This window comes from Vulpes vulpes, chromosome 2 (assembly GCF_048418805.1).
Source record: "Vulpes vulpes isolate BD-2025 chromosome 2, VulVul3, whole genome shotgun sequence".
NCBI classification, from domain to species: domain Eukaryota; kingdom Metazoa; phylum Chordata; class Mammalia; order Carnivora; family Canidae; genus Vulpes; species Vulpes vulpes.
Genome location: NC_132781.1, coordinates 125,500,450 through 125,521,647, shown reverse-complemented (window position 1 = coordinate 125,521,647; position 21,198 = coordinate 125,500,450). Strand labels below are relative to the sequence as shown.

The following is a 21,198-nucleotide window of genomic DNA, read 5'->3' as shown; positions in this document are numbered from 1 at the left end:
AAAAGTGGAGAAAGAAAACAAAACCCAGAAGAAAACAAATAGGAAACAAGACAATAGATTTAAACCTATTTCAGTAAGCACAATAACTGTGAATGTTATAAACACTCCAATTGAAAGGCAGAGATTTTCAGATTGAATTAAAAAAATCTAAGTATATGTGGTGTACGGGAAACACACTTTAGCTATAAAGACACAAATAGGTTGGCAGGTTACAATGCATTGGGTGATAAGTAACAACCATCTTATTTTCTCAGCATCTAATATACAAACATTTGCATCAGTCGTCTTGAGGATATTAGACACCTCCACTTGTTTTGTAAAACAGTGAGGTTTCTCTATATTTAAATGTGTCTTATGGTTTGCCTCCTTCTCTGTCTTTATTTTATTTTTCCTTCCCTTCTCCTATGTTAATCTGTTTTATTTTTAAAATTCCACATATGAGTGAGATCATATGAAATTTGTCTGTCTCTGACTGACTTATTTTGCTCTTAACTATAGAGAACAAACAGAGGGTTTCTGGATGGGAAATGGGTGACGGAATGGACTAAATGAGTGGTGGGTATTAAGGAGGGCACTTGTTGGGATGAGCACTGGGTGTTACATACGTAAGTGATGAATTACTAAATTCTACTCCTGAAACCAATATTACACTATATGTTAGCTAACTTGAGTTTAAATTAAAAAAAAAATAGAGTGAGGTTTCCAGTGAGGCATCTTGCAGCATTATTAGTTATTTGAGAGTGTAAAACTCCTTTTCTTTGTTCAGCAAATGAATTCTGAGAATGCAGGATCAAGAAAGTGATAAAAAATGAGGAGTTGTACTGTGTCAGGGACAGCCCAAGATTTCCTCACTCATGAATTAAATCACCTCCATGGGTCCCTCTTGATTATACTTTCTTATTAATCAAAGTAGGCACTTTCTTCCACTTCCTTCCTCTTTCTTCCATCATCACATGGACGGTTGAAATAGTCAGTTTAGCCAGTTAACAGTTTGCTTGACTGTCACTTGAATTCATCCAGTGAATTAAATACAGCAGGCTCAATTCAATTATGATTTTACTGAAATGTCTTTAATCATTGATTCATTTTGGTGCAAAGAAAGGGAAACATTTGGTTGAAAAATCTGACCTATTTTTTCTGCTTGCCCGTATTTTTCATGAGCTCACTGTCAATTTGGGGATGTAGAAGTAACCGGTCTTTACTAAATGCAGCAGCAGCAGCTAAAATTAAGCAGTATATGAGGCATTGAAGTCGGGAATGAAAAAAATGAAAGTCTCTCTTTTATTACTTTAAGTATGGAATGCCCTTGTTTGTAAATGCCTCTGGTGCAGCTGTGTCTCTTCTCTTTGAAACCTGGCATCTTCAATAGAAAGATTTTTACACCAAGTTGGAGCTGGTATTTTATCAAGATATCCATTCATCCTGAGTGCCTGCCTTAAGTTCTCATGGTATCAAAACAACACCCTTAGAGAGGATTGCATACTTGTAGGCTCCTTCTAAGTAGGTGAATGCACATCTACAGCTTATATCATAGCCAATTTCAAAACACATTCTTCTCAGAAAAAATTTCTCTGGGCAAGGATCACCTCTCCCTCTCTGCAGAGAGGAGCACACTGCTGATGCCAAGTCCATGAAAACAACTCTTTACAGTGGCCTCCCAATCAATAAGGAGCTTTATTTGCTGTGTGTCACACCCTCTGTTCATTGTATTCACACAGCCAAGTTGGCACAGAAGAGGTAGCACAGAGGCCAGCCTCAACTCTGAAGGGCCCTGCTGGGGCAGTACAAGGAGAAGAGCCTGTGCTGGGCATAGAAGCTCTGGGATCTGGCTCCAAAGCTCCTGCCAGCTCGCTGCATGGCCATGCCCCCTCTGTGCCTCAGTGTCCTCTGCCTTCAAATGAGGCAACTGGAACAAACAATCTTCAAGGTCTGACCAGATTTAGAAATCAGCTGTTATGTGATCCTGGGAAGAAGACAGGTGTATGCCCTCAGTGGGTTGACCTGCTAGCCTTTCATCAGATGAGACTCAGGGCCTTTCTGAGCCATAGTTGTGGGGAGAGAGGAATGAGCATCTTCCAAGATGTTTAGCTACTGTATTTGCATCAGCTTCCTGATAGAGAATGTTGCTTATTGACACCGTTACCATAGCAACTGGAGTGTCATTTGGCACTGGCATTTAGGGAAGCTGTCAAGGTCTGTAATTTAAGAGAAACAAATTTTCCTTCCTCACTATGTCAGCTTAATTCTCTCGGTCATCCACTTTAGCAATCAAATACACTTCCCTGAAGAGCATTCATTAAATCCAGACAGATATCTCACCAAACCATCACCATGGGAGGTAGCTTGGAGGTAAAAGGAAATCTGGTATAAGAATTAGGATTGTCACCTTAGCGTCCTAAGTCTGCAGATAAAGTAACTCCACCGTGCTGCGAGTTCTTTCTCGCTTTGGGGCTTTGCTTTCTGATCTGCCAAATGGTGAAGATGGACAGTGTATTCTCTAAGGTGATTTCAGCTCAAATATTCTGCACAGAGGTTTGCAGATTGGTGGCACAAAGACCGTATTCAGCCTGCAGATGTGAAGTGTTTGTCCTATGTTGTATGAGCCACATGGAATTCTAATTTGAATTGGTTGACACTATTTAAAAAATTTGAGCTTTCACATAATAATCCTGATTTCTGGCTTCTCTTGGAAAAAGCCAATTAGATAGCACTAGGCTGGAATCCTTCATGGCAGCTCTCAGCTGGATCTGAGTAGCTGCTGCCCCCTGTAGACAAGGCCTGGTTTCTCCAGGGTCCATCATCTTACCCTTCCAGAGCTGATCATTGACTCACGTGAAGTGTCTGCTCCTCTGAGTATCCTACTCCTGGCCAGCTTTTCACATGTACGTCCTAACCCGCTTGGCATTTGCATTCTCACCTGCTGTTTGTCACTTTTAGGATAGAGAAGGCATGGCCCAAACTGTCTTTAGATCACTGATGGCATCATTTGGCCATGATCTTGGTGGAAGACAGAAACTGGGTCCAGTCAAAGACTGCCCTAGACAAGAAATCTGCCAAAAGCTCTGGCTGCCTTGATTTCTTATACTAATCAATTGAACTCTCATCAACTGAACTCATAGCCCCAGGCAACCTATCTAGGGGTGATGGTCAGAATCGTCATGGACAGCAAATTGGTCACATGATTCCTTTGCGACTCAGAGCAAGTTGGTAACTTTCTATAACTTGAGGTTTTTTTTTAAACTTGAGTTTTCAAATGTGAAATAAGTTGATTTCACAACAGGCGATTTTTCTTCTAAAGCTCAAATTCCCTGAAACAATGTGAATCTCTATACATTGGCTCATCTCAATCTGCCTAGGTGTGTGTGTGTGTGTGTGTGGTCGGTCTGCTTACTTTACAGGCTTTGTGATGAGTACAGTGAGTACAGTCTCTATACCTAGAGTCATACCTAGTGAGATAGAAACTACAGGAGCTGTGCCAGGACAAAAATCAGGAGACCCCTCATCCATAGCTGAAGTTCCTTAAGAAGTGATGCAGTCACAGCCTCAACAGTAGGATTGGCAGTTTAGAGAGTGCCGGTGAGAGCTCACAGGAAGGGTAAGAACTTACCAGAGAGTGTCTGATGCTGAAATCCAAGATCAGAACTAGACGTACAATCCAAGATCAGCAGTAGGATGGTGGGTGTGGTCGTTCTAACAAATACTGCCAAATACCTTCCTTTCTCCCTCCCAGATGCTAATTTCATTAGGAAATTTTAACCTTGTGTAGCCTTAAAGGAGACATAGGGATTTTAATAATGAACATGGGGAATTTTCAGCCCTCCAGATGTGACTGCAGTTTAAGCTGTGCAGGTTCTGTGGGTCTCAGAGCCCTAACTGTTTAAGGGGAAGGCTGACCTCAGCGCACTGGGAGACTGGGATTCAGACAGCCTGGGTGGAAATCCCAGCTCTGCCGTGTTCTAGGTATGAGCTCGGATGAGTTACCAACACTTCCTGGGGCTTTGCTTCTTCACTGTAAAATGAGGGTTCGAATAGTACCCTCCTCGTGATCTGCATGAGAATGAGATCCTCTGTATAAAGTGCTGAGCATGGTGCCTGCCTTATAGCAACTCACTGGAAATTTCTCAGCTGGTGTTTTTTTTTTTTTCTATCGAACTTTTTAGAATCTGTGTCAATAATAGCAATAACATCCTTTATTAGGTTGCTTCATTGTGCTAGGCACTTTTCTTTTCTTTGTTTTTAAAGATTTTATTTATTTATTCATGATAGACATAGAGAGAGGCAGAGATACAGGCAGAGGGAGAAGCAGGCTCCATGCCAGGAGCCTGATGTGGGACTCGATCCCGGGACTCCAGGATCACGCCCTGGGCCAAAGTCAGGCGCCAAACCGCTGAGCCACCCAGGGATCCCCGCTAGGCACTTTCCTTTTAAGATTTATTTATTTATTTGAGAGAGAGAGAGAGAGAGAGAGAGAGAACATTGGGGGAGGGGCAGAGAAGAGGGAAAGAGAGAATCTCAGGCAGAATCTGTGCTGAGCGTGGAGCCTGACAATGTGGGACTCAATCTCAACCCTGAAATCATGATCTGAGCTGAAATCAAGAGTCGGATGCTTACCTGACTGCATCACCCAGATGCCCCTGTGCTGAGCACTTGTAATATCTATAAAAACTCTGAGAGATGGGTACAATACTATTATTGCCACTTTTAAAATAGAAAAACACAGTCTCCTCAGTTTGGGGACTTGTCCTAGGTCTGAGCCAAACTGTAGACCCAGTCTGACTGTAAAGTGTGTGTCTGTGTGTGTGTGTTTTAATTATATCAAAGAGAGAGCACATAAGCGAGGGGGCAGGGCAGAGGCAGAGGGAGAAGCAGACTCCCCAGTGAGTGGGGAACCCGATGTGGGGCTTGATCCCAGGATCCAGAAATCATGACCTGAGCCAAAGGCAGAGGCTTAACCGACTGAGCCACCTGTGCGCCAAGTGTGTGCCCTTAATAGTGACCCTAAGCAGCTTCCTTCAAATGTGAGGTCACCAACAACGAGAAAAGCATGTGGGGCCCAGCCTTTATTTCACATGGCTGAGGGAGTGAAGGCTTCCATAGAGTTCAGTGAAGGTCCGTCACGCACACTGAGGATAGGATGGCTATTGAGTTTTGTGTGCATTTTTAGAAAGTCACTTTGGTTTTAATACTTGCTTTCTCTTTTTTACTAATATAACCATTCTGAAAATGATAGCCTCTCCTAAAATTGATGATGAAATATTCCTCTTAATTTTCATTCCTCTTAATATTAAAACCTAGTCGAGTTGAAGGGAACAGCCAGGCTGTCAAGACATAAACTGGCACCGCTGCTATTCAGAAGTGCCTTGAAAGGGACTTTTTTCGACTTGAACACACATATTATTATTAATAAATATATTAGTAGGTATATTAGTATATGCATTCATACCAGATACATATATTTGTAGAAACCAGAAGCCAGAAAAGCTAGAAAACGCAACCCTCCCCTCAAAGGTTGGGTCCACATTTGAGACACAAATCCCCACGGCACAAAATAGGTCACATTTGTCAGCGCTGACTCCCTAGGGCTGTCAGCAGGCCCCCCCCTCCGGCCCCCATCCCCAACCTGTCTTTTGCTTTCCTCTCCTCTGCAGTCAGCTCGGACTTTGGCAAGCAGTCAAGAAGTGAACAAGAGAGACACAAGTTCTAAGTATCTGACCCCTTACTGGCCGATCAGGCAGTGAAACCAGTTTAAAGAAAGAAAAAAAAGAAGTTGTCTTTCTTTTCCTCTCTTCCCTCTAACGAACTGCCTCTTTCTCCTCCCTACACCACAGGAGGAAAACAATCGAGAGCATTAGTATTCCCATGAAAAGGGGCAGTCACACAGGGTGTGAGGGCAGGCCCGCTCCAGGGCGCTGCCAGGGGACCAGAAGGGACGGACTCCAATTGCTCCAGCTCAGAGGAGCCACAGCGTGGTCAGATGGAGGGGACAGAGCCCTGATTCACAGCAGGACACACTGCTTGCAGCCCAGACCTTCTCCCAGCGCTGGTTAGGGTCTCCTCTCCAACGGGATGATACCTGGTGTGCAAGTCTCCTTCTAGAAATGCATGCCTTACACCACGTGCCTCCTTTCTGGTTGGCCTTTTAAAGGATAACAAGGAACTCTCACCTAACCTGAAGTATCTCCTTGTGTTGCTTTCAGGAATTGGGGCACTCACCCAGGACACACTATGGTGCTTCAGCCAAGTGAAAGGCACCATCGAGATCGGAGCCACGGAAGGTAGGAGAAGCTTCCTCTGCTCTTTTCCTTGCCTCCTTGGGGTTCTATGCCAGTTCCAGAGTTGAAAACATTTACCTTTGTGTCCATGAATGCGAGGTCCCATACATCCCAGAATGGCCTTCTGAGCTAGAAATAGATTTAGTGATTTCTTTCTATCCTTTTATTCTTTGGAAGCTTCTTTTATTCCCACAAATGAGGCAGCACTGAAATGAACTTTCAGTGAAATAGGTTTGCACAGAAAGAAAGGTTACCCTTGGGCAAGTTGTGTTTGGTGACCATCTATCAGCTCTGGAGGATTGGAAGCCCAGATGTGGTTGTGTGGTCAGACATTAATATCCTCCTTCCATTTTCTGTTGAGGATCACTTGCTTCTCTCTCTACATGCAACACCCAGGGAGAGTGAAGAATTCAAGTCTAGTCTCATAAACTATGTCTGCACTGAGTCCCAGCATTAACATATAACTGCCTTTCTGGCTCTCAGATTTTCCTATTCCAGGCCCTTTTCTTGAGCTACCACATTCATTTCTCTCATTCTGGAGAACTTGTTTCTAATTCTCTCATAAGCCTGAGCTCGGAGATTTCCAGGACTCTCCCAAAGGATGTCTGCATTTGAAAATAGTTGAATGATAGGCAACTGGAAGGAACTAGAATGGCCCTGCTGAGTGTCCTTAAAGGTTTCGCTGTTCTAGTGGGATGCAACAAGGGTGCCTGCAATAGACTGTATTGTGTCGGCAGTCGGTAGAGATAACCAGATGTGCCATAAGACAGGTCTAAAGCTAATAGAAATGAATAAGGAACTGAATAGTTGACAGGATTGAACTTTAATGGGAAATTTTGGGTCATTCTACAGCATTTTAATTCTGAGTAAAAATAATTTGAGTAAAAATAATTTTGAGTAATTTGGAGGAGATGTTTTATCTGCAGTTTTGCTGTAATTTATTTTTAGAAATCCAATATAACAGTGGATACCTCCAAACCAAATGATTTATGTTTAAAGGGAGAGAGAAGGCACAGTAAAAGAAGTTAATAACTAAATCTATAAAATTACACTACTGTATGGCATCTTCTGTTTTTTAGGTGTACTATAGACTGGAGCTTTCTAAACACTTCTCATAAAGCCCCTGGGAAGCAGACAAAACAGGCTTTATTAGGCCCATTTTATGCTCATCAAATCCAAAATATTTCTGAGCACTTCTGTATGGCAGCATTGTCTTAGGCCCTGGAGCTGAAAAAGGCAAGGGGAAAAAATGACTTATTCCTTAACTTGATAAATTTTAAGAAATCTGAAACTCAAGTTAACTACTTGCTTTAAATATTGGCCATAAAAAAATAAATAAATATTGACCGTAATTCAAAATTATCTGGGCTTTTTAAACAATAGAGACTTCTAGGTCCTCCCAAGAGCTACTGAGTTAGAGGTTTGAGGACCAGAGTGTTACAATGTGTTTTAATGAGCTCGCCTAGATGACTCTGAGGCAATAGGGGACCACCAGCCTGGCTGACCTGTTCTAGGTTATCCATCACTCTCAGACTCTGGACCTAATCCTTGTGTCTGTGACTGGCTCCCCATTAATTACGATGATCTGGGTGGCTACTCAGGCCATGGTTCTTACCAATTGAGTATTGACTATGTGGTGAGGACTCTGCTAAGTGCTTAAGAGAAGTTAATAAGATAATGTAGGTACACATCCCACAATCCCTGACAGTTCGAAAGTACTCTCTATTTGTAAACTGCTATAAATATTGTTATAATTAGACCTTCATTCTAATTTGGTCCTCATGAAAACCTTATGAGAGGTAGGTATTTTTATTCCCACTTTACTTATGAGGATACTGAAGCTAAACAAACATACACACAAGACTGAGTTCTTTGCCAAGGGCTCCAGAGGTAATAAATGGGTGAGCTAGTTTTCAGCCCAGTCTTAGGATTGGATGGCCTCAGCTCTTTAAACATTGTTTTAAAGGTAGGCTCTTACTTGGTAGTTTGGAGGAAGGCCCAGGAGTCTCATTTTACATGCTTGCTCTTAGATGATCATCATGGATGCAGGTGAAGCAAGCATGTGGTCATATGGTTGCTGCCCATAATAAATAAGTAGCTTACTTAAATTAATGATAGTCACTACCAACTTTTGTCTGGAAAAGCCACTTCAATGTGGTGAAAAAAGCGATAACTGTTTTTTGAGAGGAGAAATCAGATTTGATACTAGCACACTGCCACTGTGCCTGGGCTCCCTGGCCACCATATCTTTGATGTCACTTAACCCACACTAATAGTTGCTTCCGTGGCAGTTGAGTGTTTGTTGAGTGAATTAATAATGACTTTTACTTGATAAAAATCATAGTTCTTAACAGTTTCTTTTTTTTTTTTAATTGGGCTGCTCTACCCAAGTTGGTTTCCTACACTGATAAAAGGCATTAAAGATTATTCAACTTTCAGGGCCACCAGAGTGGCTCAGTCAGTTAAGCATCCAACTCTTGGTGTCAGCTCAGTGATCTCAGGGTTGTGAGATTGAGCCCCATGTGGTGCTCCTTGCTCAGTGTGGAGTCGCTTAAGACTCTCTCTCTCTCTCTCCCTCTGTCCTTCCCCAGCCCCCTCTCTGTCTAAAATAAATAAATAAACCTTTTTAAAAAATAATTCAGCTTTCAAGTTTCCCTTCAACTTTATGTATTCCTACTAATAACTTGCCCTTCCTTTTCTACCACTTTCTAGCTGGTAACCTTGGCAAAGTCACTTAATGTCTCTGCTTAAGTTTCTTTGTATGAGAAATGGAGACAATACAGATGTCCATTAGGATATATATATCATGTATGTTTTTATATATAATTTATATATAATTCTATATATAATAGAAATACACATATAATATATACAGTATCTAGATTGTTATAAGATGCTCAGATTGCATTACCTACTAATATTGTACTATAAAAGCAGGGCTGAGGTCAGGTAAACTGACAGAAATAAAGATTTTAATGCAATATTTTTGAAAACCAAAATTAAAACAATTCATGATGAGCAAAATATCAAAATGTAACATAAAGACAGCATCAATATTACTGATTGATTTTTCCTTTACTTCAGGTTCTAACATGGCTCAGCATGGGACAGTTATTGCTAAATTAACTAAATGTGTATCAGGTACTGCTAATAGGCTAGGATTTTTCTCATTCCAAATTATTCAGTAGGATAGTGGATAAATAATACTGTGAGCCCAACAGTAAACATTGAGTGAGTGCTTATGAGATCCATAGCACTGCCCTAGAAAGAAAGGGTTATAAAGATAAATAGAGTCCAAGTTCTCAAGGAATGCACCATTTAGGGAGGAGACAGGAATTGGTACATAAGAATAAGGAATTACATCAGTAAAAACAATATGAGGCTAAGTAAGCTAAAGAAAACCTGCTTTGACTCAAGACTAGAGTGCTTTGAGTACAAAAGAGGTAGAAATCTCATATATTTGGGATACAAAGATAGACTGAATGGGAAGAAGTCATTTAAAACAGAATCTAAACAATTTTTAAAATAAAACTTTTATTCTTTTCCTTTTTTGATTACTAAAATGTTTGTTCTTGGTCTAGAGAATTTTAAATAAAACTTAGAAAATATCAGAAAACAAATTTCATTCATAATCTTACAATCCACAGACAAATATTGCTGAAGTTTGTGTTATATTTTTTCTAACCTCTAGATCATGTATATTCATCAATTAATTCAGTCAACAAACAGGAATCATGTGCCAGAAACTGCAAAAGAGACTGGTTAGCTTATACCGAACAAAATCAACATTTTTTTTTTACCAAAAGGGTCATAATTCAAGTACTATTTTATTAATAGCTATTTTCACTTAACAATATATAGTGACCATCTTTCATATTATGAACATAGATATGCCCTAATTTATTTACTTCAATTATCAAGGTTTATAACATCACTGCTATGAACATGCCTAATAACTACCCTGTATTTTGCAGGAAAAGCTATGTGGTAGACTGATTGAGCCTATGTTTTACAATAAAATACCTGGTTAAAAATTTGGCTTCACTACTTATTGTCAAAGAGCAAGTTACCTCAAATTTTTCATTATTCCATTTCTTAATATGGAAAATTGGAATAATAAAGTCAACCTGAAGAATGGTTATTAGAATATAATTAGATATTTTAAACAACACAGCACATAGAAAATGTTCACTAATTATGATTAGATACTGTGATGATATCATTGGGATATACTTCCATTTTCTATGTGCTGTTTTAAAAAACTAATTATATGATATACAAGTAAAAAAAAAAAGATTTTATAATGAGAAATTTAGCCAATAAAAAAAAGTATAAAACTAGAAGATCATTGGAGGTTTTGATGAACACTAAGAAAGATGTAAATGGGGTGGCATGAGAGAGCTCTGGGAGGAAATCACTTCAGTGAGGGGCACTAGAGCCAAGGTCTGAAGAAAGAGAATGTGCCAGCGTTCAAAGAACCATGCCTTGGCCATTGTGGGAAGTAATAAAACAAGGACTTGTATGGGCCTGATGCCATCTAAAAGATGATATTCTCAAAACATAAAGGAGAGCTCAGTATGACAGGGGCTCTGTGAGAAAAAGCTGTTGTCTTGAGCTACCTACCAGAGGGGTAGAACAGGGTTAGATCAGGACCTGTTAGGTCACCTCACAGAGTCCGGATTTGGTTTTGAGAATAGTGGGACTCCTTGTCCTTGAAGGAGTTTAAGGACTTAAGTTTATACCATTTTAATAAATTCTTGAAATTCTACTGACAGTGTGGCTTTGTTAGAGAAGAGAAGGTACAGATGATGAGAAGAGATTCCAGACATATTTTGGAGGTCATGGACTGGATTTTAGGGGAGGGATATCATACGGAATTAAGATGGCTTCCAGGTTTGGGCCTTGAGTGACTGGATAGTTTACCAGCACCAGTTGCTAAGCCTGGGAAACCTGGAAAGGAAACATGTTTGGGGGGTGGAGGAAGAAAGACATTCTCTCCCCACTCTGATGTTCAATAGGTAGATCTGAAATAAACTGACAACAGGCAGATTAACAGAGAAAGGGTATACAGATTTATTGTTAATATTATGCGCCTGGAGGCATCACTGGAAAAACAGTGACTATGCAAAAAGGCATTGAGATGTGAGAATTTGCGTACCATCTGAATAGAGGAAGGATGGAGGGAAGTAAGCCTCTGCGAGAAAAGAAAATGACTTTTAGGAAAGAGGAATGGGCCCTTAGAAGAACAACAGTTGGCAGATGTGATAGTTTGTGACTCAGTTTGTTGGGTGGTAGTGGGGGGGTCTCCTCTAGTCTCTCCTGGGATAAGAGTCAATCTTCTCTGGTTGATGAAACTCTTGGAGAGAGAATTTGTGACAGCAGAGGTCCTTTTGGAGACTATGTCTTAATGCAAATAAGCAGAAGTTCTGAGAAAGCCACTCCTTACATTTGCTATTTTTTTAAGTGCCTTTAGCTCAAAATAGTCTATAGACCAAAGTAGCATATTTTAGAGTGGCAGGGAGAAAAATTATGAGCTTCATTTTGCACATACTAAGTGTGAAATGTTTATAAGACACTCAGGTGTAGATGCCAAGAAGAAGGTTGTATTCATGAGTGTGGCTCTTCAGAGAGAGAATACACATTGGAGGCAGAAACTGAAATTAGGGAGGTATCAGCACATTTGGTGGTATTTGGAACCATTGTACTGGATGGTCTCACATCATGCAACCTTGTTGACATGCACTCAACAAACAATTGTCAAGGGCCTAAAGCTTCCACTCTTCTGCTATGGTTAGGATGACTTCTAAGCTTTGTTCACTTAGTTTAGTCTTTGGAAAACACTTAAACATCGAAAGGTTCACCCTGTGTGATTTTTGTATTTGATTTATGCAGCACACACACATCATGTACAATTTCATCACATGACATTTTGTGAGATGTCATCACATGAGCACTTTCCACAGTGGAAATTGCCCACTCTGGATATGAGTCAGTTTCTTCAGATTTGGTGTATGATTCTGTGCACAGGAAGAGATCAGAATTATCTGAGGGGATTTCTGTGGCCATCTTCTTTCTGATGTTACAATTTGAGAGTATTTTGTTTGTTCCTTATTCTTCAGTTCCTCAACATCTGTCAGTACAGATCATTCCATCTTATTGATGGGAGATAACTATGATATTTATTCTGATTTGCTCCATGGGCATAGCCTTCTCTCCTTCCCCTCCTTCTGAAAAGACAACTCATGTAGAGGAATGGGTAAGGCATTCTATTGATTCTGTTTCCTAATGAGAGAAAAATAACAATTTGGCTGCCCATGTGAGCTGTGTTCCATACACCCTCGACTAAAAGCTGATGCTTCTGAGTGGCTCCCTAGGAAAGGGAAGTCATCTACCTGACATATTCAGGTAGGAAATTCTCATCTTTGCACTGAGAAATGCAGGATTTGGGAAATGGCTTTTTGGTTTCCCTTTGGGGATGATGACTTTTTGCTGTTGCCAATAAATAAAAAATAAATCTGATTGGGTTGTCTTAAAGCAGTAAAGACTGTGACCTTCTCATTCTATAGAGAGAAGTCAGTGACTGACAAACAACCTTTAGCTGTCTGTGCATCCTACAAGGCACAAGGTGATTATAATGTTACACCACAGACCTTAGCCTATGAGATGGAAAATAAAGCCCTTGCTTGCCTGCTTCTCCTGCTCCTGGAGACAGGGTGCAGTGGTGGCTGTGGTAAGAACTCTAGTTACAGGAAGAAGAGCTGTTGGTTTGGACAGAAGCTTTCTGGATCACCAAGGCCAAGCCACCAACATCAGATTGTTCATGAGGGACTAATCGGAAACTGGGTCCAGCTACCTAGCTAGTGACCTTTTGGTGACTGACTACCTCTAGATATTCTGATTCCAAGCATCGTGGATGGAGTCATAGAGCTTGCAAATCTCACAGGCATCTCTGACAATCCTAACATGGGTTGATTCAAGAGACACTGAGAAATTCTATTTCTTCTTTCCTTGCATCAGAGGAGAGAGAGAGAGAGAGAGAGATCTGATCATATTTTGAGTGCTTTTAAAGGAAACCAGAATGCCAATAAATATAGGGTGACTGTGCAGCCCAGCTCTGCCCCAGGTGCTGGAGGGAGTGAAAACCGCTCCTCTATGTGTCAAAAGGAAGTTCAGATCTCCACTATGCATCTGTACTCCACAAAGGGATTTCCTAAATAACTTAACTGTGTGCAGGGCTCCAGTCCACTAGAAGCAAAAATGGTCTGATTATGAACAAGTTATTGCAAGATAACTTTTCTCAGGTGCGACGGAGGATATCTTGATGCAGAGAGCTATAGGCTTGCGGTACTCTGAAGGCAGGCTGGTGAGAAGTTGACACCCAGGAAGCTCACAAGGCTCTGTGGGGGAGAGGAAGCAAGTTCTCCTGACTCCAGGACCTGGGTCAAACATCCTTTTCTCTTTGTAAGCATTAGGTAATTAAGCATGTTCCAGACCAAGAAAGAGAGTAGGCTTTGTGGCTGATCCTTTCACCTATGCCCAAATGCCAATCACCTGAAATGTGTTTACAAAACAAATATATATGGAGCACCTACTATGTGTCAGGCTCTAGGCTGAGTGAACAAGACACTGTTGCCCCCCCACCCACCACTTGCTTAAGCAGTTTATACTTTCCTGGAGGGATATCAACAAGCGGTTGTCAATACAATCCAGTGTGAGTGTGGAAAGTGCTAGAAAAAGAGTTAAGTCACACAACCCAATCCACAGTGGGGTAGAGGAAAAGAGCTGGAAAGGCTCACTGGAGTACCTGGCAGCCAATCTGAGACCTAAAGAAGGAATAGGAATTAGCCAGGCTTTTTTTAGGCATACAGACCCTAGTTTAGGTAGGGCTCATTGATTCCTTTGGATACATTACTCATTTTTTTCTGGGCTATCTTGATATGATGTTGAGAGGCTTTGTTAATAAGATTTTTGAAAATACTACACAATGCCTGGCTGTGGTAGAGTAATGAAAAAGATAATTCTATTTCACCAGACTTCACAAAGCCAGATTTTATAATAATAACTTTCAGTATATTATCCCATTTCAACTTTGTCACAACAATAAGATACCAGGCAACTTACCTTCCTTTTGCAGTGAAGTAATTGAAGCTCAGAAAGTTTAAGCACTTTTCCTGGTTACGCACCTGTCCGACCTCAGCTAGTGTTCAAGCGCTCCTGAGGAGCAGCCTGGCACCAAGTCGAGGCTCGGTGAATATTTATTGAATGAATATAGTCTTCAGTAAGTAATAAACGTCACCAAATGAAAAAAATCAGTGTTACCATTAACACAACAATAATGAATGCTTTCAGGAGAATAAAATAGCTCATTCAAACAATCCATTACAAATACACACAGCATTTTTCTGCTTTTAACATGTATGGGTCATTTATTTCTTATCACCCCCAGGGGAGATAACTAAAGTAGGTCTTATAATCCCACATTACAGAGATAAAAGAGATAATATAGATATTATAGATAGTAGATAGGTTATTCCTCATAGAGATGAAGAGATTAAGGCAGATGGAGATAAATTTTAAATTGCCCAAGGTCTCATAGAAACCAGAAAGCGAACTTTTGAATCATACACAGACTATTTTTCTACTTCTCATCTTCTGCTACACAATATGGATTGATGGCTTTGGGTGGGGAGAACTCTGTTCTAGAACTGACTCTGAATTTAAAACATGGTTGACTGTCTTCAAAATGCAGGGCACTGTTTACAAGGCACTGCAATGGAAATCCATCGCTCAAGATGCTTTCAGCTGCAACAGAAAATGCATCTCAAAATGCCTAGGATAGTAAAAGAATTATTTCCCCTTCCTTAGTTCCCCGAATAACCACAAATATATATTTACCTATGGTGTGCTAGGCATTTGAGGCCCTGGATATTCAGTAGCAGAGGAGATAGACAATAGATTAATAAGTAGAATATGAAATATAAGACTGTAAGCACAGTAGAGGAAAATAAATCAGTAGAGGTGCAGGGGTGTGGATGTTCTCTTTTTAATAGGAGGGTTAAGCTTTGGTGCAAAAAAAAATAACATTTGACCAGTGATACGAAAAAGGTAAGAGATGAAGTCATGTGGATATCTGGGATGGGAGTTTCAGGAAGAGGTAACAGTCAGTGCAAATGCCCTGAGGCAAGAGCTTCTCTAGTAAGTTCAAGGATTAAACATGAGGCTGGTATGGCTGAAGGTCAGTGAGCAAAGTGGGGAGCTGTGAGAGATGGAAGCAGAGGGGATGGCAGGTAGATGCAAGCAGGGGCCTTCTAGATCATGGTGAAGGCTTGTACTTCCGCCTAAGTGGGGCAGAGCCATTGGTTATACCACACACTGTCTAGCAGCAGGTCAGTATTAAATTATTAGGGGCCAAGGTCAAAAACAAAGAGCCCATCCAGTTCAGTGGTATTGCAGTAGTCCAGTTTGTCTCCTAAGTCCTGAGGCAGGAAACCCCCTCAGCTCATTAGTTCCCTGGCTGAAGTACAGCATGGGGGACTCAGATTTTCTCCGTCTTCTTGTCTGGGTGCCCTTGGAATATCAGCTTTGTCTTAAAACAATTGCTGCCATTCTGGGTGTCACTTTTAGATGGACACGACAATATCTAATGAAAGGTCATTTGGCTTAAACAAAACAAAACGGCAAGGACTTGTCCCCCAACTGTCCCCAGAAAATTTCTCTAACATCCCCTTGGCCTCAGTGTCCCACACACCCACTTCTAAGCCAACACTGGCACAGAGAATGGGATCAGCCTAAGTGGCTTCACGAATCAGGCTTGCATCTGAGCAGGTATAGGGCTGCCATCGCTGAGTGGAAGACACCACAATAGAATTCGGGTGCAGCAGGGAAGGGGGTGCAGTTATAGGTGGTCCCAGCACAGTGGCCACTATGGGAAGAAGGGGCAGATGTGGCTTCCCCAATTCTCTTGCTACCACTGGGCCAAGAGCAGAGGTTCATTGACTTGTTCTTTGCAGAACATTCTGTTTGGGCAAACCTAAATGCCAAGCTTCCCTAGATTGCCTTGAACCTGGGGTCTGGGGTGTGTGAGATTACTTGCCTTTTGTTTTATTTTTAAGTTACTAATTAAGCAGGCACAGCATCATTCCACTTAGTGCCTATGTTATTTGTTAATGGAATTTAAGAGCTGAGAATAAATAATTAAGCATATGAACACTGCAGGGTGGTTCCTGGTCTTGTGCTCAAGGTTTCAAATAAGCGTCAAGCCTTTTTCCTTAGCATGCTTATTTTTCATTTATTAGGTAGCATTTTCTTTCTTTCTTTTCTTTCTTTTTTCTTTCTTTCTTTCTTTCTTTCTTTCTTTCTTTCTTTCTTCTTTCTTCCTTCCTTCCTTCCTTCCTTCCTTCCTTCTTGTTTTTTTTTTTTTCATAGTCAGTTGCAGAACCTGCACCCCAGAATACTTTATTAAGCCTTATTGCTTACATAGAGACACTGAGTAATACCAAATTTCCCTGTGCCTGGTTCCAGGTTACTCTGTGTAGAGCTTCTCTAAGCTGTTGAGAGCTAAGACACTGCTAGGCAGGGGCAGGACCCAGAGTGAGAAGAATGGTACCTCCTAGGAGTTGTAGAGGGGGCAGTGGGCTTTGAGAGGGCCCTTGGGGTGAGCAAAGAGATCAGGAGTATAGCCTTAAGCCAGGGCCCAGGGGCAACATTCCCTGAGATGGGTCAAGCTCCAGCCCTCTCTGGAGTTTCCAGAACAAAGCTGGGTGGATATGGAGAGCAGCACTGTGGAGGGAGCAGGGGGCATTGTCTCCAGGTGCTGCTGGAGCCAAGGGAGCTTGGAAGAGAGGCCTGGGTAGCAATAGGGTTTCTTGCATTATGGTGCGGGGATGAATGTCTCTAATGGGGGATTCATGTACCAAAGCCGGAGTGGAATAGTTGTCATCAGGCCTCGGGGCAATGGGTCTGCTGGGGTGACCACAGGAGGCAAGGAGAGCCAAATTTGTCCACACCCCACTTGAAACAACTGCATTCATGCAGGATGAGGCAGGGAGTCTCCTCCAATGGAGATGGGGTCATTTTTAGGCTGAGGTATGGATGCTCCCCCAATTCCTTAGTGTGGACCAACTTTTGGGAAGTTTCTTTAATTAAACTCAGTCTCCTGGGGTAACCCTTCATTCACCCACTTCCAGAGACTAACCTGGCTGCTCTCACTTCCCCACCTTTTATCACAAGGCACTTGTTACAGGGCTGGCTGCTGAGGAAGGGTCGGGAGGCCTGGGAGGTGGCTCTGATGGTGGCCAATCTTCAGGGTCAGGAGTCCAGGTGGAGGTGGTCAGGGGCTAGCGGCTGCCATAATACAGGCACACAGCCAGACCAATAAGCAGTGTGGCCAGGAAGAAGGCAGCTGTGAGCTGTAGCTGCAGCAGGGCTGCTGAGAACACGGCATTGACCACAAGTGAGCAGGACACAACAAAGAGGCGTGTGATGCTGCTGCCGTGCTTCATGACAGCTGACATGAGCAGTCCATTTACTGCCTGGCTCAGTACCACAAGCGCTGCCCATCCTGAGAAACCCTCCAGGAGGCCCGGGCCAGGGCCGCCACCTGCATGCAGACCTAGATTTAGGAGCACACCAAAAGTGTAGAGGAAGAGGTTCTGAAGTGCTAGGGGCAGCCGCTGTCGCTTCATGAGCAGTTCTGTGTACACAGACGAGAGGCCTGAGATGAGGCAGTACAGGATGAGAAGTAGCAGTCCCAGTGGAGTGATATGCAGGGGCATGGGGCCAGCAGCAACTGCTAACGGGGATCCAGGAAGGGTGTTCCCAGGATCCTGGAGGCCACCAGCTGCATAACAAGCCCCTGCCACCATCAGCAGCAGCAGTGCTAAGCCCTGACGTGCAGAGAGGCGGTGCCGGAGACAGAGGCAGTAGAACAGGGCCGTGCTTCCAATCTTGAGATTGCTCAGCACCTGGTAGGTGCTGGGGTCCATATAGCGTTGAAGATAGATGACTAGGTTGTTGTTAGCTCCGTAGAGTAGGGCTGATAGTGCAAATGGGGCAGCCTGGCGCCATGGTGGGGCCCCCTGGGGCCATGCCTGCCAGCCCACCAAGAGGGACAAGGCGCACAACAGTAGCTTGGTCAACTCGGTCAGCAGCACAGCTGAGGAGGGCCGGAAGGGCACTTTGCCGTTCACATGGCACAGTGCCCGTAATGGGGCATGGGCACCACATATGGCAGTGGATAAGAGTAGCATCAGGGTCCAGCGGGCCTGCCTGGGACGGCCCAGGCCTGGCATACCCCCGTCCTCTACACTCATGCCCAAACCAGACCCTGGGTGGCTTGTGTGGCTAGCAAGGGGGCAATGGGAATTCTATCAAGTTTGGGGAAAATCAATATGGAGCCAGCTCCCCGGAGGGAGGAGCTGTGGTACATTGCTAGAGAGTATACTGAGAATCAGAGTCAGCAGCAAACTCCACAGTCAGGGATGTAAAAGAAAGGGGCTGGTGGCTCTAGAAGCCACAGTTTTCGGGTGGCTTCTTTGGGGTTAGGGAGGGTCATCCAAAAACTGCTGGCTGATAAGCCACCACTTACACTCTACAGGAAGGAAAGCAAGGATGAAGGCTGTGGGCAAGTTGGAGATAGCAAAAGGGTGATAGGTCGGGAAGCCAAATATGGTGTCTGTGGTTGAAAGGCCTCTACCTGCAGGCCAGAGGAGCTCATCCTTTCTCCCCCATGGGATCCAGAGCTAGTCAGGCCCCTTTCGCAAAGACCGAAGATAGTCCCCCAATGTCTTCTCCACATTGGGCACGGCATATGCCTGAGCTGCGTAGATGCCAGTGCAGGTACCCACAGCAAAGCCCAATACTGCTGATGCCCTCAGTTTGGCCACCACATAGCCGGCTAAGAAGCCCTTGAGGAATGGGGAGGACAAGAGCAAGCCATCCTGGCTCACACCACTGCTGACTTCTTCTTCCACACGCTGCTGCAGGCGTTCCAGCTGGTTCTTGAGAAATGCCAGGTCCTTAAGTTTGGGCAGAGAATCCTTGTCATCTGCCATCTTCTCCGGCCTCTTTCTTCCTTCTTTTCTTTCTTTCTTTCTTTCTTTCTTTCTTTCTTTCTTTCTTTCTTTCTTTCTTTCTTTCTTTCTTTTTTCGGAGAGTGTAGTTACCTTGATGATACTATGGCTAAGGGTAAGAAAATTGAATTTCAGGGGTGTCTGGGTAGTTCAGCCATTGAACAACCAACTTTTGGTTTTGGGCTCAGGTTGTGATCTCAGGGTTGTGAGATCAAGCCCTGTGTCTGACTTCCCACTCACCATGGAGTGAGTCTTCCTGGGATTCTTTCTCTCCCTCTCTCTCTGCCCCTCCCCCCGCTCACACACACTCTCTCTGCCTCTCTTTCTCCAAACCAAATAAATAAATCTTAAAAAAAAAAAAAAAGAAAAGAAAATTGGATTTCATTCAACCATTTATTCAGTAAGTATGTGTTGGGCACTAGGTTTTGGAAACACAGTAGAACTCAAACTTCCCAATGTTCTCCAGTGTTATGAAGCTCACATTCTAGTGGTGAGACAGACGATTTTAAAAAGTGGACTTATAAAGACATAGGATAATTTTAGATGGTGATGTGTATTATAAAGGGTATAAAATGTGGTAACATAGTGGCCATGTGAGGGGTTGGGGTGTTCCATTAAACAGTCATTCTGTGAAGGCTCTTCTAAAGAGGCAGCATTTGAGTTAAGACCCAGATAATAAGTAGAAGCCAGATTCAAAAGACTTGTTAAAATAGCATTTAAACACAGGGAGTGAGTGTAAAGGCCCTAGACACAAGCCTAATCCTAACCCTAATCCTAACAGTCTTGGGACCAGGACCCTGAGATCATGACCTGAGCTGAAGACAGATGCCTAACTGACTGAGCCATCCAGATGCCCTTCAACCTTGCCTTTAAGCTCAAACTTTTTATCGTTTGTTTTGTTAGTGCTTCCCACCTGGAGGTCTTCATACCTCACCTCTCAGAGCAGGAAAACTGCCGGTGGCGTGGGGCTCACTGTGGTGCTCACATCTTCGCTCAGAACCATAATAGGAACTTGTAAAATGTTGGTTTTAGTGCCCAGAAATCGATTTTCTTTTTTAAAAAATTTTATTTACTTATTTATGAGAGACACAGAGAGAGAGGCAGAGACACAGGCAGAGGGAGAAGCAGGCTCCCTCCGGGGAGCCTGATGCGGGACTTGATCCCAGAATCCTGGGATCACGCTTGAGCCAAAGGCAGACTCTCGACCACTGAGCCACCCAGATGCCCGCCGGAAATTTATTTTCAAGGAATTGTTGAGATCACTTAAGTTTGGAAGCTCATAAACGGCTAGTGTCCTCTCACTCTGTACCTTGGGGGAGTATAGGATCCTTTGTTTTTTTAAATGTTACTCTTTACTATGCATGACATTTCCATAATTGTGTCAGCTGTTTTTAAAGAATCATTACTGCCTATTGTTTCAGGAATGATTCTCCTGATTACAATTTAAAGCAACCTTTCCCCAAATTATGGCACAAGTCATTTCTCAGTGTGTGCATCGTCCTCTATGCCATTCATCACACCTACCAGGCAATTTCCACGCTGACAGGTTTGTATAAATGATATTCAAACAGTAATGACTTCCAAATATTGATATTAAGTGCCTATTTCCCAAGGAAAACTGGTGTTAATTTTCTACAACTTCCCCCTTCACACATGCTTCAGAATTTACATTCTTGCTCTTTAGGAGTCTATGATTCATGTAAAGTACAGCTTCTCATCAGATGTACCTGAGAGCAAATGTGTTTTAATACATAATTTATAGGTTGCTGAAGATAAGCTGTCTCTTAAAAATTTGTTATTTAATCATAACTTAAATTCATGAAACTAAAACTAAAAAAATTCATAAATTTTATCCA

At 42.6% G+C, this 21,198-nt stretch overlaps 3 protein-coding genes and 1 long non-coding RNA gene across 9 annotated transcripts in view; 1 reads left to right on the top strand and 3 right to left on the bottom strand.

The window, feature by feature from the left end:
- LOC112935029 (uncharacterized) overlaps positions 1–21,198 on the bottom strand; it is a 43,654-nt gene that overhangs the window by 8,527 nt on the left and 13,929 nt on the right. The gene's annotated exons all lie outside the window — the stretch shown is intronic.
- Positions 5,726–21,198, top strand: part of PPP2R2B (protein phosphatase 2 regulatory subunit Bbeta) — a 443,029-nt gene continuing 427,556 nt past the window's right edge. For 2 of the 6 annotated variants that reach the window (XM_026018571.2, XM_072749912.1), the window contains exons 1-2: positions 5,860–6,076; positions 6,198–6,275. In XM_026018571.2, the coding sequence (XP_025874356.1) occupies positions 6,067–6,076; positions 6,198–6,275 (88 nt within the window). In that variant the 5' untranslated portion in view covers positions 5,860–6,066. Of the gene's footprint in view, positions 6,077–6,197; positions 6,276–21,198 lie in introns of all 6 variants that reach the window. The other 4 variants (XM_072749915.1, XM_072749920.1, XM_072749919.1 and 1 more) reach the window with 4 other exon arrangements.
- Positions 16,702–20,122, bottom strand: LOC112935020 (probable UDP-sugar transporter protein SLC35A4). The gene has a single exon (XM_026018604.2). The coding sequence runs from the start codon at positions 18,581–18,583 to the stop codon at positions 17,609–17,611; it is 975 nt and encodes a 324-aa protein (XP_025874389.2). The 5' UTR covers positions 18,584–20,122; the 3' UTR covers positions 16,702–17,608.
- LOC140597940 (SLC35A4 upstream open reading frame protein-like) lies at positions 19,013–19,324 on the bottom strand. Its single transcript, XM_072749922.1, has one exon. It carries the CDS (start codon positions 19,322–19,324, stop codon positions 19,013–19,015), a length of 312 nt encoding a protein of 103 aa, XP_072606023.1.